Source organism: Nanorana parkeri, unplaced genomic scaffold, assembly GCF_000935625.1.
Source record: "Nanorana parkeri isolate BGI_ZX_2015 unplaced genomic scaffold, ASM93562v1 scaffold53, whole genome shotgun sequence".
Classification (NCBI taxonomy): Eukaryota; Metazoa; Chordata; class Amphibia; order Anura; family Dicroglossidae; genus Nanorana; species Nanorana parkeri.
In genome coordinates, this window is record NW_017306321.1 from 1,768,298 (window position 1) to 1,784,133 (window position 15,836).

Below are 15,836 nucleotides of genomic sequence, written 5' to 3' on the forward strand. Positions count from 1 at the left end.
CTATGGAACTCGCCATGACAACCTGACTACATAAAGTCCGGTTGGGTCGCATGGTAGCTCCAGCCTGAAGATGGCCACAGAAAATGTCTTGAATTTGGATTGTAGACATTTGGAAAAGTTGAAGTTTATTCTCACAGAGCACAACGTTTGTTTCTATAAAATAGCGTCTTCAACCACACATAAAAGCCACCATTAAGAAAAACAAAGTATGGTTCTGGGGAGGGCTTTGAAAATGTAATGTACCACTTGAGAAGCATCAGTGAAGCAACTATGTTGCTAAAATCGAAGTGCAAAGTAGAGCCACCTGTAAAGAAGACATCAAATACTCCCCTACCCTGGTGCCCATGCCGATAATCTCTGCTGTAGTCAAGGATAGCTGTAGGGCCAGACACTTCCTTGTTCCCCACTGCATTCTGTGGTTCTCTCCTCCACCATTTATGTCCCTACAAGACACAGGCCAGTGGATCAATGCACTGAGAAACAGCAGGAGCACCAGGAATCTGACACTTCTGAAAGTGTCGGATTCTGCAGCTTCTTCAAACAGAACTTTCTCTGGACTACAGCAGAGGTTGGCAGTGCGGGCACCAGGAACGGTGAGTATGAAATGTCTGCAATGGGGCTCTCTTGTTTCCACATGGGTTTTATGGGCAAAATCACTATAAACTTTAGGGTGACCCTAAACTCAGGAGATCAATCTCAAAATTGCCTCCCGTGATGGACTACAATCTCAATACAAATTAGTAAACCAAATATGAGATTGTAGTCCATCACAGGCATGAGCTTGGTGCGGTGACCACTTTACAACACACAAGGGAACCATGGGGAAGAAAAGTAGCCCCCCTCCAGAAGGAAGGACAGTGTCAGCACCAATTCAGAGATGATTGGAGGATCTATAGCCGAGTGATACACAAATAAAAAAAAAAATTTTTTTTAAAGTTAAAGTGACATTAAACCCTCAGATTTTTTAACATAAACCAATACTGTAATGCGTGCCTTACTGTAATCCATGGTTGTTTCCCTTTTCTTTGCTGCTCTTCCTTTTAAATCCTCATGTCTTCTCATGCTTGGGAAGAACTTCCCTTTGCAGCTCAGGGCCTCTTCCTGTAGTGCTGGCTCAGGTTACAAGCCTATAGAAACGTACACACAGACACCATGTATCCATTCCTGAGACAAGGCAGTCTGCTGCAAAACAGAAGTTCTGCCCAGCATGAGAACAGATACAGATTTAAAAGGAAGAGCAGCAAAGAGAAGGGAAACAACCATGGATTACAGTAAGGCGCCCATTACAGTATTGTTTTATGTTAAAAAATCTTAGGGTTTAATGTCACTTTAAGGTACTTGAATGCAATTTTAAGATTTAACTCCTGAGTTTAGTGTTACTTTAAGTGTCTGTCCATTCAGCCACAAAGTCTTCTTTTTTTTTTTTTGATAGAGTGGAAAAGGGTAAGACCCGTTTATTTACTTCAGTCGCAGGGACAATGTTGTCACAAGGACAGGAAGTATGGGAAATCTCAACATAAGCTAGGGAGGTAATGAAACCTGGCAGAGATTCTTGCCCATCATTTTACTCTCATGCTGTCACCAGTACAGAAAGTAAGGACAGTCTTCCCGATGGGGTCACAGAGTAGCAAAAACTGACCAAAGTTCTCACCCTTCTCCACTGCATCTAAAGTTTTGCCTGCATGATACATTTTAGTGACTTCTGAGTAAAATCTAACAGGGATTCCTTTCATAAAATTATTTGAATTTATGGACCTCTTGTAAACTGTGAAGAGTAGACTTGGCAACCATGTCCATGTCCCATAAAAATGAAAGCACATTCTTATGCAGCTTATACGGGAAAACAAGACACCAATTTTGTTATGTCTTCTGTGTCAGGTCATTGTAATGCATATCTCTTGCCTGCAGCTCTCGGAGATGCTTTTTTTTTATACTTGTAACTGAGGTTCAGTCATTTATCGTCTATATTTACAGACATGTACCCGCTTGCCGTTACCTAAAGTGGCAGATTTATAAATGACGGTGCTATTTTTAAATGTTAATACAGAAGATTTTACGACCCCCTCCGTCTCTGTTTATTTTCATCCCACTTTTCTCATAATCCAGTCTCACTGCTGCTGACACAGACTCCATGTCATTCCTGAAATGCCTCTGACGGGAGCTGTATGTGTTTGTGGACACTGTGGCATTGCAAGGTTTAGTTTCTACTTTGCAAGCACCTTGTTTCTACTTTTCTGTAGATTTGGGGCTGCAAGATAATTTATATAAAATGACACTAAACTTGTTAACTCTTAAAAATACATTCAAGTACCTTATTTGTGTATCACTCGGCTGTAGATCTTCAAATCATCTCTGAATTGGTGCTGACACTGTCCTTCCTTCTGGAGGGTGACTACTTTTGTTCCCCATGGTCCCTGTGTGTGTTGTAAAGTAGTCACCGCTCCAAGATCACTCTTGTGATGGACTACAATGTCATGTTTATTTACGGTAACTCGTTTGTATTGAGATTGTAGTCCATCCCGGGAGTGAGCTTGGAGCAGTGACTACCTTACAACACACACAGGGACCATGGGGAGCAAAAGTAGCCCCCCTCCAGAAGGAAGGACAGTGTCACCACCAATTCAGAGATGATTTGAGGATCTACAGCACATGCCATACCTGATCAGCCGGTGGAGATCCTGAGCTGCTTCAGTGCTTTGCAGTGACCTTCCAGGTTCCAGTACTGCGCTGTGCTGAGCAGCTTTCCCTGTATGGCTGCTGTGCCAAGCGAGCAACACAGGGGGTTGCTCACTCGGCACAGCAACCATTCCAGGGATTGTCTAGTATTTTTATCAATGAATACAAGGCATTTTCTGAATGGATGAGGGGTGGTGACATCACAATCTGCCCCTCATCCAATCAGAAAACGCCTTGTACTTATTGATAAAAAAAATACTAAGTGTTCTCTGAATGGCCACTGCACCAAGCAAGCTTCCCCTTGTGTTTCCAAAGCAAAGGTGAAAGCAGCGGGCAACACTGTAGTAGCTCTGATTACTACAGTGCTGTACATTATCTCCAGGGTCCGATGAGGTATGGCAAATGCCTCCTTCGATTGGGCCAACCTGGACCTATGCAAGTATGCAAACTATTGCATATCTGAGGTTCAGCATTAACTGTCTCTGAGGTAGAGCAAGACTTTAGGCTGAAGATCTGTGGCTGTGGAGGAGATAGATTGGTATTCTCTGCATGGAACAAGCAAGGCTAGAACTTTTCCAGAACATAACATGTAGCGTGTAAAATGTTATTAGTCTTCAAGGATAAATGCACTTCTCTTTCCTGCCTGGCCCCCTGAACTAAGTAACCAGTTTGTTTTCCACATCTTTAGTTGCGTAATTACTTTGATAACCTGCTGCGATGTTGACAACCTGTGTGCACGAAATAGCATGAGTGCTGGAGTTCCTGGGGAGACATTACCATAGATGGGAAGGGGGGTAGGCTAACTACGGCCCTCCAGCTGTGATGCAACTACAAATCCCATTACACATTTAAAGACTGACAGCCACAGGCATGACTCCCAGAGGTAGATGCATGATGGGATTTGTGTTTTTCACCACAGCAGGAGGGCCGGAGTTTGCCTACCCCTGATATACATGGTATGCCAAAAGCCTGGATGTACAAGTATCCCATTATTAGAAGCCGTCTTTTCCATCCCTATAGAGTGCCGCTCATCCAGGAACTGAATGGTGATGACACAGAATGGTGTATGGAACATTTTGAGTAGTCCTTAGAACAGCAGAAATGTATGCGGATTTACAGTGATGAAGCGTCATTTCATCTTAAAGGTGTCAACTGGTGCAATGCATGTAACTGGTCTGAGAACAACCCAAATGGAAATCAACCGAACAACCGTACCAGTCTTGTATTCAGCATTAGCACAAGTGTCAAAGGGTTTAAGGCCATTCATTTGAGCATTTGCTGTGCTAACACTTTTCATTACATTGTTCCAATGGATCCAGACATTTGGGACACCCTGTATGATTACTAACCTTAAGCGTGAATGGTAAACTCTATTGAGATTGCATAGTTATAAACCACTCTCTCCTTTCCATCTCCAGATGAGCCTGGGCCAGCGAGCAAAACTAACCTGCACACCTGACGTAGCGTATGGAGCCACGGGACACCCAGGAGTCATACCCCCCAACGCTACTCTGATCTTCGATGTGGAGCTGCTGAAGATCGAATGAATGTGTAGCAGGGCAGGCTGACAAAAGATCTCCAAAACCATCATCCTCCTCTTCCTTTTAACTGACACTACCTTCACTGCTGGAGAAGTCAGTATGATAAAGAAGGACTGCTTCAGCAGTGGGGTGACCAGTTACGTCACAGTACCCCCCCCCCCCCCCCAGCTCTGCCAGAGGAGACTGTAGTGGCTTGAAATCCAGCCTTCTCTGACAGCAAAAGGGGACAACCATCATAACAGGACTGCTTTTAAGTGATCCTCGGTCAACCTATGTAGGTCACGTCTCTTTTATTAATGATACTGGATAATTTAAGTGTACCAGCCATGCGTTCATAGGGGAAGTAGCCATGTTGTGGCTTAGTGATATGACCAGTGAATTGCTAAGCTTGAATGTCCATTCAAGACACAAAATGGCTCCTTTTGTTGGACAAATGTGATGGCTGCACTTATATACTGAAGGTCTGAATTATTTCTACAGTGTAAGCTCATGCAGTACCAAAATGCAGAGATTGAATTTCAGCAGCCTATAGCAGTTAATGAAAATTGGTCTGATTAGTTGCAGTGCAGTGCCATGCAGTCATTGCGGTTTACACTGCCTTAATAAAGAAGCCTGGTAGACAGAAAGCACCAAATACTACATTTAGGGGATCAGTTTTCAATGGTCCCAGACTTTATAATGATGAAGTTTCTGCCAGCCAACATACATTCCACACATTAACTGTATAGAGATGAGCTGAAAGACATTAAAGAGACAAGGGGACCCTAGGTTTCTAGACCGTTGGCCATTCGCAGACCAGACTTTAAATATCCTGCAATTTCAGCACAAAATCACAGCTTGTGATCACTTATGAATGTATCCAGCATCTGGCCTGTCCTTGGTCATGAGATCATTACAGCATCTAGCCTGTCCTAGGTCATGAGATCACTACAATTAGACCTTGTACATACTGCTTGTGGCAGATGGAGTTGCCTTACCCTTCAGCTCTTTAAAGCATCTTGACCATGAAATGCACCAGGCGTGAGTTTTAAAAGATCAGTCATTTAAATGATGATGCCTCTGTTTTGAGAAGACCTTGATGATTGGAGAAGATTTATTATAGTTTTGGAATACTCGTGCTGTGCTATCTCTGCATCCCCTGTTGACTGCCATCATCATAATAGGCATTTTGGGGTCAGGAATTCCCTTTCATCAGGGCTTCAGCAATGAATAAAACACTGATGGCATCTAAACTTAAAGCCCCTGGTCACAATCCTATTTCTCAGACAGGTCTGGAAATCCTTGTTGTGAAAAGATCTAAAAGGGCCTTCCATTTTGTGAAGAGCCATCTGACCCAAATTTTGCTCCTATTTGACTAGAGAAAGTTAATGGTGCAGCGCCTTATCTCTGCTCACCCTTGGTCACTATGAGAGGACTTGTATTCTTCCAACTGTATGGTTGGTTTGTTTTACATTACAGATACCGCCACAGGCAACCTTGAGACTTCCTGGTGCAGTGGGATTGAGACCCCACCACAGATCTGGAATCCCAGAGACATGCACAAATATGATGGCTGAGTTAGTCCACCACTGTCCACCAGTACGCGGGTGGAGTGATGCTTTACAAAGACTGGGCCAGCTAAAACAGAGACTTAGATCTGAGCTTGCATTAAAAGAGTCAATGATTGAGGACACAACGTATGGTCAGGATGCTATAAATGGTATGCCAAATAGGCAGTGCTGTCTGTTGCCACTTCAAGCAGTGTGTACGGGGCCTTTTAAGTAGTCCTGTTCCTGGCAACTTACAGAGGCAGTTTCAGAACACCAGGATTTATTGTGTTGCTTAATTAGGTGACCTTTTTTTTTTTTTTACTTTTACTCTCATATCCAGATTCCCGCTCAAGGACCCTACACAGTTCTCCTGTTGTGGGTGCCGGCAAAGCTTTGCGCTTAAATTTATTGGACAAGCAGCAGTAGAGAGACGACAACTCTACAATTAAGCCCCACTAGGTGTGAAACATGTCAAGGTGAGGAGCTGGTGGAGTGTCTCTGTTGCTTGATTTAATAAAGTTTTTTTTACATTGCTGGAAGCAGTATGTGGCTCTACATTTTGCCAGCTTTGTTTTTAAAGTAATTTTATTTGCTAAATCCCCTCCTCTCTAGCTTTTTGCAAAAATGAAAAACTCTTATATATTGGTTTTGCAGTCACAGTAATGTAAAGCAAAACCTCTATTGTTTTGATAACTCAACCTTCTATTTTGGTGTTTCCAGCTTGCCCTTGCTCGCCTTTAGTTGGACAGAGCTGAGCTCACTGGGGCAGGAAAATGCAAAATTGTGCATGACACCACAGTTTTGGAATAAAGTTGCACCATTAATGCCATATGTGAGTGAGAAACATGCTTATGTAACCAGGAAAGGCAGGGGGCAATGATCGAACTACAGCAGCCAATCAGATTTAACCTATATTCAGTCCAAGACGGTCACAATAATATGAGATTATTACTAGTTGGTTTCTAAGGTTCCAAAATTTTGTAAATTGCTAATGGGCCTTATTAACTAGGCTTTAATGTATGAACTTGGGTGAAGAGTCTGTGACAGACTCTTTAAAGCCTCCACCCTGACCAACTCATACTCTTCTTCATAGAGCTCCCCCACCGCTCTTTCAGCTGCCCCAAATTATAGCAACTGACAGTGTCCCCTTAATTTCACCACGTGATAGTGCTCAGAGATTGGCTACAAGGGCCAAGCACTGCACTGTGGGTGGAGGTCACATGCTTTCCCATATCTGGCAGCACTGGGAATTTTGGGGGGAAGCAAGTATCAGTGGGTCAGCCAATGAGCAAAGTTAACTAGAACTGGTGCAAAGCTACACTCATGTATGGTAGACAGACACCCCATATGGCCCTGTTGGGTAGCAAGCTTGTATATGTGGGGGTGTCAGATGCCTGGTGGCCATCTACTCTCCGGAGAAATATCTGTAGTATTTTTAAGATATGAAGGCTTATCCAAGTTTTTTTTTGGCGGGGGGGTTGTTTTTTGTTTTTTTTTTATTCCTCCACTTTGGTGTTCCAGGAACTGCCTCTTTAAAGAGCCTTATGGATAACTTAAGTTCTGTTTTTTAAAAATTAATCATCAACGTATCTTCCCAGATCTTAGTCTCAGCCTAAAGGGAGAAAAAAAAATGACAAATGTTTTCATTGCTCCTTATACAGGGAGCCTTCATTGCTGTTACTGTCATTTCACTTTCTAAAGTTGTGTCTGTGTTTTTTGTCTTGACGCTTAAAACGTTATTGCTTCCCAGGAAGATAAGCAAATTAAAAAAAAAAAAACGCTCAACTACACCAACACACAAAGAAAAAGTCTGCTACTCTGGCTATAACACACACAATAAGTTGTAAATTTTTTTTTATGATTGACTTCCAGATGGAGAAAAGTGTGCATGTTAGTTAAGCACCGTGAAGGCAGCCATTTTGTAAGCTTTTGGAGGTAGAATTGTTGCATACAGTAACTATTCAGAATCATTCAGGGAAAATTCAGGCACATTTCAAGTATTTAGACCACTTTAAATAGCACCAGTGCTATTACTTCCTGCCTTCTTGATGTCACATATATTTCTATTTCAAATCGATAAGCTGCTTTCTCAGGACGACTTGGTTCCACTTACAAAATGGCTGCCCTCATGCTATGCTTGAGACTGGCACGCGTCAATGATATTTTGCCGAAGCTTTGCAGTGCTGGCTGGAGGCAAGGCATTTTTATTTGCATGTGACATAACTCACACTAAGAATAAATCAAATACTCTTGTTTTAAAAGTAGAAAACGTATAAATAAACCCACTGCCTTACAGTACACTTAAGAAAGGAGGTGCTCGGGAAAAATCTGTGCGCGACTCAACGCGCAAATGGGCATTAGCGAAGGGTTACCTGCCGTACCACACCAACTCAAACCTGTACGTCTTGCTTGCTGCTGATCAAAACAAAGCCTCTCCTTTAAGTACCTATATACAGATCTATATATATAAGAAACAAAACAATAAATTTTATGAAAAACCTTGTGTTTTATAACGTGTCTGGTGTATTTATTTCTCTCTGGTTAGAGAGCCGGCCAGGCTATAGCTCGGTGCATTTGCCCAAGAAAGCGAACATTTCCTATGGCTGTGCTTGCTGCTGCAGCTAAGGAGGTGATGGCCACTGTCATGCCCTGTACAGACCAGTTGAAATGGGAGCTAGTTTTGCCCGAGGTCTGAATTACAATTAGGAAGTTTGATTAGGTGGGCAGATGGCCAATCACAGGGCATATATAAAAGAGTGAAGTTATACTTCATAGCTTTTGGTGTAGAAGGCATGCCTAAAAAAAAACCTAGGGCTTCCTGCAGATACCCTACCTGCCAAAATTGGTGGAACCTGGCTTAGAGCTTGACAACCAGGTCCCACTCTGGGACACGAGAACAGATAGCCCACTCCTGTATGAAGGGAGCCTGCAAACAGCGTTCATAAATACATTGTAACAATATTGTTACAATGTATTTTACATATTGCTTTTATGTGCAGATCGAATGGTTGTCCTGATTAAAGATGAGGCTGGGCTTTGTGCAAACTGTTTTCCTGAGTTCAGCCAAGCCCACTCAAAAGTCTGTCCGCCAGCCCCCCCTCCCAATCCATGGCCGCAGTTGTGGCAGGAGTGCACCTCTCCACTTTGTGACTTGTTGCTGTGGGAAATGCACCTTGCAGCAACTGATTTGGGTTATGAGGTTTTGAGTGGGCTTGGGGCACACTAAGGCAATCTGAGTTTGCACTAAGCCAAGCACTATCACTAGTTTTGCACATGATGTCAGTTCCAGCATCCCTCACAGTACAACCTCATTGGCCAACTAGCTTGCAACCCACCCGTCTGGGTGCTGCTGAATTTCGGGAGGCTAATGCCAAGTCACATCCAGGTAATTACAATGCCTGCATTTAAATAAATACATTTAACGATGTATTAAATACACATCATCAATAATGTGTTTTTGGAGCTCCGCTTTAAATAGACATCTGCGTTATAATAGATGTACACGAGAAATTGTGTTTTTTATTTTGTCACCCACAATCTGTTAAATAAATGGCTCAGCATGAGGACTTCTAAAGACATTTCATGTGACTTTGACAGCAAGTAAAGAACATAGCCCGGAGACAGAAAAGTCCCTAGAGCTTGTGTGTGCCTGCAAGGTCGGTGCTGAGCTGCTAATTACAGAGCCATAATTTCACACTGTCCTTATTTGAAATGGAACAGATACGTCAAAGGACTTCAACATACAAACACGTCTTAAGTTAAAGGTGGTATTTTCAAGACGTGGATCATTTCTATGCTTTTAGGTACAAAGGGTGGTTTACATACAGGAATACTGTTATCTAAATTATGAAAGTAGATCCAGTATTGTGTGTGTGTGTATATATAGATTATATATATATATATCTATATATGGATATATATATAGTACTGTGCAAATGTCTTAACACTTGTGAAAAATGCTGTATTTAAGAATACTTTAAAGATATTTGCAATAAATAGTTTTTATTATTCAATTAACAAATAATAAAAAGTTAAAAAAAATCAAATCAATATTTTGTGGGTCCGCCCTTCACATTTGAAACGGCACATCAATTATCTTCGGTATTTTTGCACAGTTTTTAAGGACTCGGCTGGTAGGTTGTTCCAAACATTTAAGGGAACCTTCCACGGTTCTGTTGTAGATTTAGGCTTTTCAGTTGATTCTGTCTCTTCGTATAATACTGCTAATACACTGGAGACCATAGATTTACATTTATCCCCTGCTTAATAGTGCCCCCCCTGCCCTCACTCACTGTGCGGGAGAGCAATGACGAGTCAGTGCTGGTCTGGTGGGAGGAGCTCCAGGTGGGGTCCTAGTTTAGCTGGCCCAGAGGTGCTGGCCAGATAAATTAAGATCTCACCTGGAGCTCCTCCCACCGGACCAGCGCTGACTCGACGCTGCTCTCCGGAGCTGAGCTGAAGAGCGTCGCGTCACTGCTGCTCCGAGTGGGGTCCTCTGGGCAGTCGACGGCCACCTAAATTAGGACCCCACCTGGAGCGACGCCCACCGGAGCAGCAGTGACGCGACGCTCAGCGAGGTAAGAAAAAAACAAACAGTGCAAGCTTCGGCGCTATGTATGAGGGCATTTTGACAAGTACTTGTCAAAATGCTCTGTATCGGTCCCGATACCGATGCTAGTAGCGGTATCCGGATATCTCTACCTTGGGGTTTATGTATAATCCTTTGCACAGTGGCCAGCTCTGCAAATGAGATTCACAGCGCTTTATGGCCACTAGATGGAGATGAAGAGCACACTATGCTCCTTCGATGTATCTAGTGGCCTTAATGCACTGTGATACTTGTTCGCTCTACAAACAGTTTATAAATACACCCCTTAGTGTTTTGCACTCTTGGCTGTATATGATATAACAACAGTCATGTAAGATACATCTCGATGGTAAACTACTCACAGTGCTTGCAACCGATTATGGAACATGAGGGTAAGATAGTAGCCATAACTGATATTCAATGTTTTCAGTCTTCGATAATCCAATGCTGATTTTCCTTATGTGGGTATTCTAAACTTCACTGCAGCAAATAGTAAGTAAAACAAATAAAATATACGCCCACATTTATAACAGTTTATACATCTAGACTGCATTACATTAATAAGAGCCAAAGCTTTAATTGATCCTGCCATGTGGGTCCTTGTTCAGGCTATCCTCGTTATGAGGAAATAACGGTCTCCCAGTTGTGCCCCTGCAATATAATATGCAGCTAAGCTGTCACACTCTGCAGGTACAGTCCATCGCTGTCAGTGTTAAGGTGGCCATACACTTTACAACCCTCGCAAGACCTTAGTCTTGCGAGGGTTGTAAAGTAATTTTAAAAAACGTACGATCTACCCATCTTGGACAGGCAGATCGTACTTGCGATCATCGCAAGCACGCCCCACCGAGGGGCAGGCTTCCGATGACCGCAATGCTGAACGGGCAGTGTGCGCGTGTGCACACCGGCCTGTTCGGCATTTGTCTCCCGAGCATGCCACAAACCAGCCGAAAATCGTAAAATTTTCGACTGGTTTTCGAACATGCTCCTTAGACAAAAGACGTGTGACCGTATAGTGAAACCGGTTGCACGCCTTCCATACACTTTGCGATTATCGTACGATAATCGCACAGTGTATGGGCACCTTTAGCAGGCTAATCCAAAGCAATGACATGCTGACAACACTGGAGCAAATGCATATACATGGGAGGTAGCTGATGGAGCCTTGCAGAAGTCAGCACCAATGAGATGCAAAATAGGATGACAAGGCAGGAAAACAGTATTTTATGGAAAAAAAAGGAACATGGTAATTGCTAATAATATACAGTGCTTTAGCATCCAGTTATGGTTTACATTCAACTTTTGGGCTGAAAGAAAAAAATCTACTACTAAAAAATGTACTTAGAGGGTATGCATGGTCAAAAACAAAAAATATATCTGTATTTCTATCTTGAATTTCCATAAGTTATATCTCACTCCTAATAATCACCACCATTAGCCTGCTGTCGGATCTACAACTCAACTCTCTCACAATGAACACAGAAAATGCCCACAATGGAACATCATCACTGCCTGCTAGAAGCAATGCATGATGGGCTATGTAGTCATGAGAAATGGAGATTGCATCACATCAAGCTGCAGGGAAAGAGACACAAAGCACACTGGGAATCCAGGAAGCTGGTGAAAGTGATGGGCAGATGGAAGGCAGCGCTCACTACATACCGTATATATAGCAATTGATGGCATAGGGTTCACAGCTACCGTGTTTCCCCGAAAGTAAGACCTACCCCGATAGTAAGACCTAGCGCTATCTTCAGTGATTTCTGTAATATAAGATCTACCCCGAAAATAAGACCTAAGATTGTCATTTTCTCTCCATCCCAACTATGACAAGCATCCATCTGCTACCTTACTGCATGTAAACTGGCCTAGTAAAACAGAAACAAAGGATTCAAAAACAAAGCTAAATGCTACAACAGGACTGCAAGGCTTTTATCTATATGATTCCAAGACACAGAGGAATGCAGCTTCCTAAAGTAACTTCACAGGGAGACGGTATAATCATACTGGTTATGGTGAGCAGGGATTAAAGGAATCAAGAAGCCCTCCAAGCAAACCAATGCATAGCACAGTAAAGACTTAGAACAGAAGGTATTCACGTTTCATTCCATCATATATCCCAAAAATAAGAGGATTATCTTCTTATTTTTAGGTTATGTGATAGAATGAGAAGTGAATACCTTCTGTTCTAAGTCTTTACTGTGTTACACACTTAGGGCTTTTTGATTCCTTCAGTCTGTTCTCATCATAACCTGTAAGGTTATACTGTCTCATTGGGTCCCAAACCATGCTCCATAAAAGAGCAACGCAGTGGTTAGTTCTTCTGGCTTCCAGCACAGGGGGCCCCAGTTCGAATGCAGGTGATTGCAATACGCACAATTCATGCCGTCATTATTCTTCGCCTGATTCTGACAAGCAACAAGCTCTCTGCTCTATCCCTTAAGCTGCCCATACACCTTACAGTCATCCCACGACTTTCGTTGTGCGATGGTTGTAAGGTGACTAAAATTTGGTACGACCTGCCCATCTTGGACAGGCAGATCGTACTTGTGATCATCGCATGCCCTCCCCGCTCAGGGGAGGGCTTCCAGATTATTGCAATGGTGAGCAGGCAGTGTGCGCTTGCGCACCTCTGCCCGTGCGGCTTTCGTCTTGCGATCGCGCTACCAACGTTTTTCTTCGGTTTTCTAGCGACCTTACAGTATATGCGGTCGCACGCTGCCCATACACCTTAAGATTATCGTACGATCGCGGGATCACCCGCTATTATCGTACGATAATCGTCAGGTGACTGAATCATTCTTACTTTGGATGCCAGTTTCCAGGGCTAGAGGGCCCATTGCCTAAGATGGCAGGTGTAGGGGCGATAGAGCAGGCCGATTTCCAAACACTCCAACTGGTTGGAACTGACAACGGCCTATCTTGGCCTATGTTCATTCCAAGTTTTCTTCAAGGTGGCCAAGTAAGAATTCTCTAAGACAGCAAAACATACATCATACATACTGGTCCTATCTGACTGGAGCGGAAAACCTGCTCACCGATCACCTAAGCTAGGACTTCCCAGAGAATTGCAAATTGTTCCTCAACATTTTTTTGGAATAGCGGATCCATCAGTTGGCCTTATGCCAACCCCAGAGTATTCAATACTTCCTTTCAAGGTACAAGTCCCAACAAGCTCGGGCTCGGGATGGCTTTTCCTTTAACCTGGGACTTCCCATTTATGTATGTCTTCCCTCAGATTCCTTTGGCGTTATGGGTTCTTTAGAAAATCCAGGCAGAATCACTGCATGCAATTGTCCTTCTTCTGTACTGGCTGAGGAGGCCTTGGTTTCCCTTTTTTGCTACAGATGAGTTCACTTCCCCCGAAATTCCTACCGGTCAAGCAGGATCTTCTATTTCAAAAGCACTTCAGCACCTGAATCCAGCGAGGCTTCGTCTGACAGCGTGGCTGTTGAAGCATCCAGGCTAAGTAGCCAAGGTTTTTCTAAAGAAGTGGTTTCTACCTTGATGAAAGCTAGAAAGATTACTGCGAACATCACCTACAGTAGAATCTTGGCAAAATGTATTTAGCATAAAAAAACACTCCCCGATGCTTTCTCTGTCACTTCCTAATGTGTTATATTTTTGGCAGTCAGATTTGGACAAGTGCCTGGCATCTACTCCTCTGAAAGTGCATATCTCTGCCTTATCCTGTCTTACAGACACAAGATAAGCAGAAAACCCGCTGGTTAAGCACTTCATGCAGACAGCAAATAGCATGCACCTTCCAAAAAAGTCCTTGTTACTATTTTAGAACCTGCGTTTAGCACTTAAAATCTTTTGTGCATTCATCTTTTGTTCCATTAGAAGAATGTTCTTTGAAGTTATTAACTCTTAAGACTGTGCTTCAGTCCACTATTGATTCAGCTAGGCGACTATCTGAGCTTGGCATGTTGTCTTGTGAAGGACCTTTCTGCATACTACAGTAAACTTCCAGTGATCCGGCACCCATGGGGATCGTTAGGTGTTGGATAATTGTAGTTTCTAGTTGCTTGAGAGTTAATAGAAATAAACAACAGCAGACTCTCTGTTTCTCCCCATTGTTAACATTCTGCTGCCGACCGCAGAATCCAGCCACCGGCTGGCAGCCAGATGTAGGTAAAGAATTTTGTTAGCAACTAAATACATTTAATTGCTAATTAAATATTTTAGTGTACTGGGCACCAAGCAACCAACATTCTTTTTTTTTTTACTGTTCATCAAGCTACTGGCAAAAAAAAAAAATCAAGGAAATATTATGTCCTTGATTCTTTTTTTCTTTGCCGGTTGCTTGAATGCCGGATTATGGGGAGCTTACTGTATATTCCGGTCAAGGTAAGATGCCTACAGGTTTTCATGCAAACTGGGGATCTATCCTTCCAGCCAGGATCTTTTGGCTCACACACAGAGAATTGTTCTTCTTTGGCTGAGGAAAATTTGATATCTGCCTATAGAGCCAGAAAGTGGACAATTTATCTGGAAAGTGGACAATGTATTTTTTCCTGCCAGGTAGCAATTACAAGAATTATATACTCTTGGATCCAGAAAGTGATTTGGGCGGCCTGAGTAAAGCATGGCTTATCTCCTACGGCTGTTGTGCAAACTCATTCTACTACAGGGATAGTGGCCTCCTGGGCATCCTATGCCAAGGTGTCCATGGAGGACATCTGCAAGACGGCTTGTTGGAGTTCATTGAGCACCTTTGTTCACCATTACAAGCTGAACATAGCTTCAACTGAGTACTTTCGGCAGCATTGTAGCTGTATTAATATTTGTATGCATTATTATTTGTCTTCTGGGTCTTTATGCTCTCCCAAGTTAGGTAGCTAGTTATGTCTCATAGTATGCTAAAATGAGGTGAGCCAGGAATATGGAAAATTGTTATCTGATATGTACTGTAATTTTCCTTTCCAGGCTTATCCTCATGTCAGCATAGGCTTCCTCCCTGGTGTCCTTTTGCTATTGAGTTATAGAACACTTCCTAGGCATCTCTCTTTTATTAGTTTGCTAGGGTTGGTTCTGTGGGGTCATAAGCCATGAGGATAAGCCAAGAAAGGGAAATTACAGTAAGTATCAGATAACAATTTTAGTAGTTTGGGATGTAGATAGTCTTTGAACCAGAACTCTGGGTAAACATTTTCTTAACCCTTGCAATGGGACTATCGTCATACTGCAAGGGTTATGTGCTCATTTTTGTCTAAGTTCAAAAAAAAATGTTATATTTACCTGATCCTCTGAGCCAGCTTGCACTTAGACCGGTCTCTGGAGCCTCTCTACCTCTCCGCTGCATCAGTCTATGGTCCGTGAGTCATCATGTGTATAAGATGCAGGGCCGTCTTTAATATTGATTGGACCCTGGGCAAAAACATTTTTGGGCTTTCCCCCGCCCCTACCCACCACGCCCTGGTCCATACCATGTGACAGAAGCAGATAGGAGAAGACAGCTCAAAGGGAGACGTGACCCCAAGTAAGAGGTGACCCCAC

General features: G+C 43.0%; 1 protein-coding gene and 1 long non-coding RNA gene across 2 annotated transcripts in view; one reads left to right on the plus strand and one right to left on the minus strand.

Moving 5' to 3' along the window:
- Positions 1-4,244, plus strand: part of FKBP1B (FK506 binding protein 1B) — a 56,504-nt gene extending 52,260 nt beyond the window's left edge. The window contains exon 4 of the mRNA XM_018575533.1: positions 4,095-4,244. Coding sequence (XP_018431035.1) covers positions 4,095-4,223 — 129 coding nt within the window. The 3' untranslated portion in view covers positions 4,224-4,244. The remainder of the gene's footprint in view (positions 1-4,094) is intronic.
- LOC108803719 lies at positions 1,645-8,253 on the minus strand. The gene is made up of 3 exons (XR_001942296.1): positions 7,255-8,253; positions 1,819-1,821; positions 1,645-1,655 (listed from the first exon to the last, which is right to left on the minus strand). It is a non-coding gene; the product is annotated as an uncharacterized LOC108803719 (long non-coding RNA).
- Between the last annotated feature and the right edge of the window lie 7,583 nt (positions 8,254-15,836).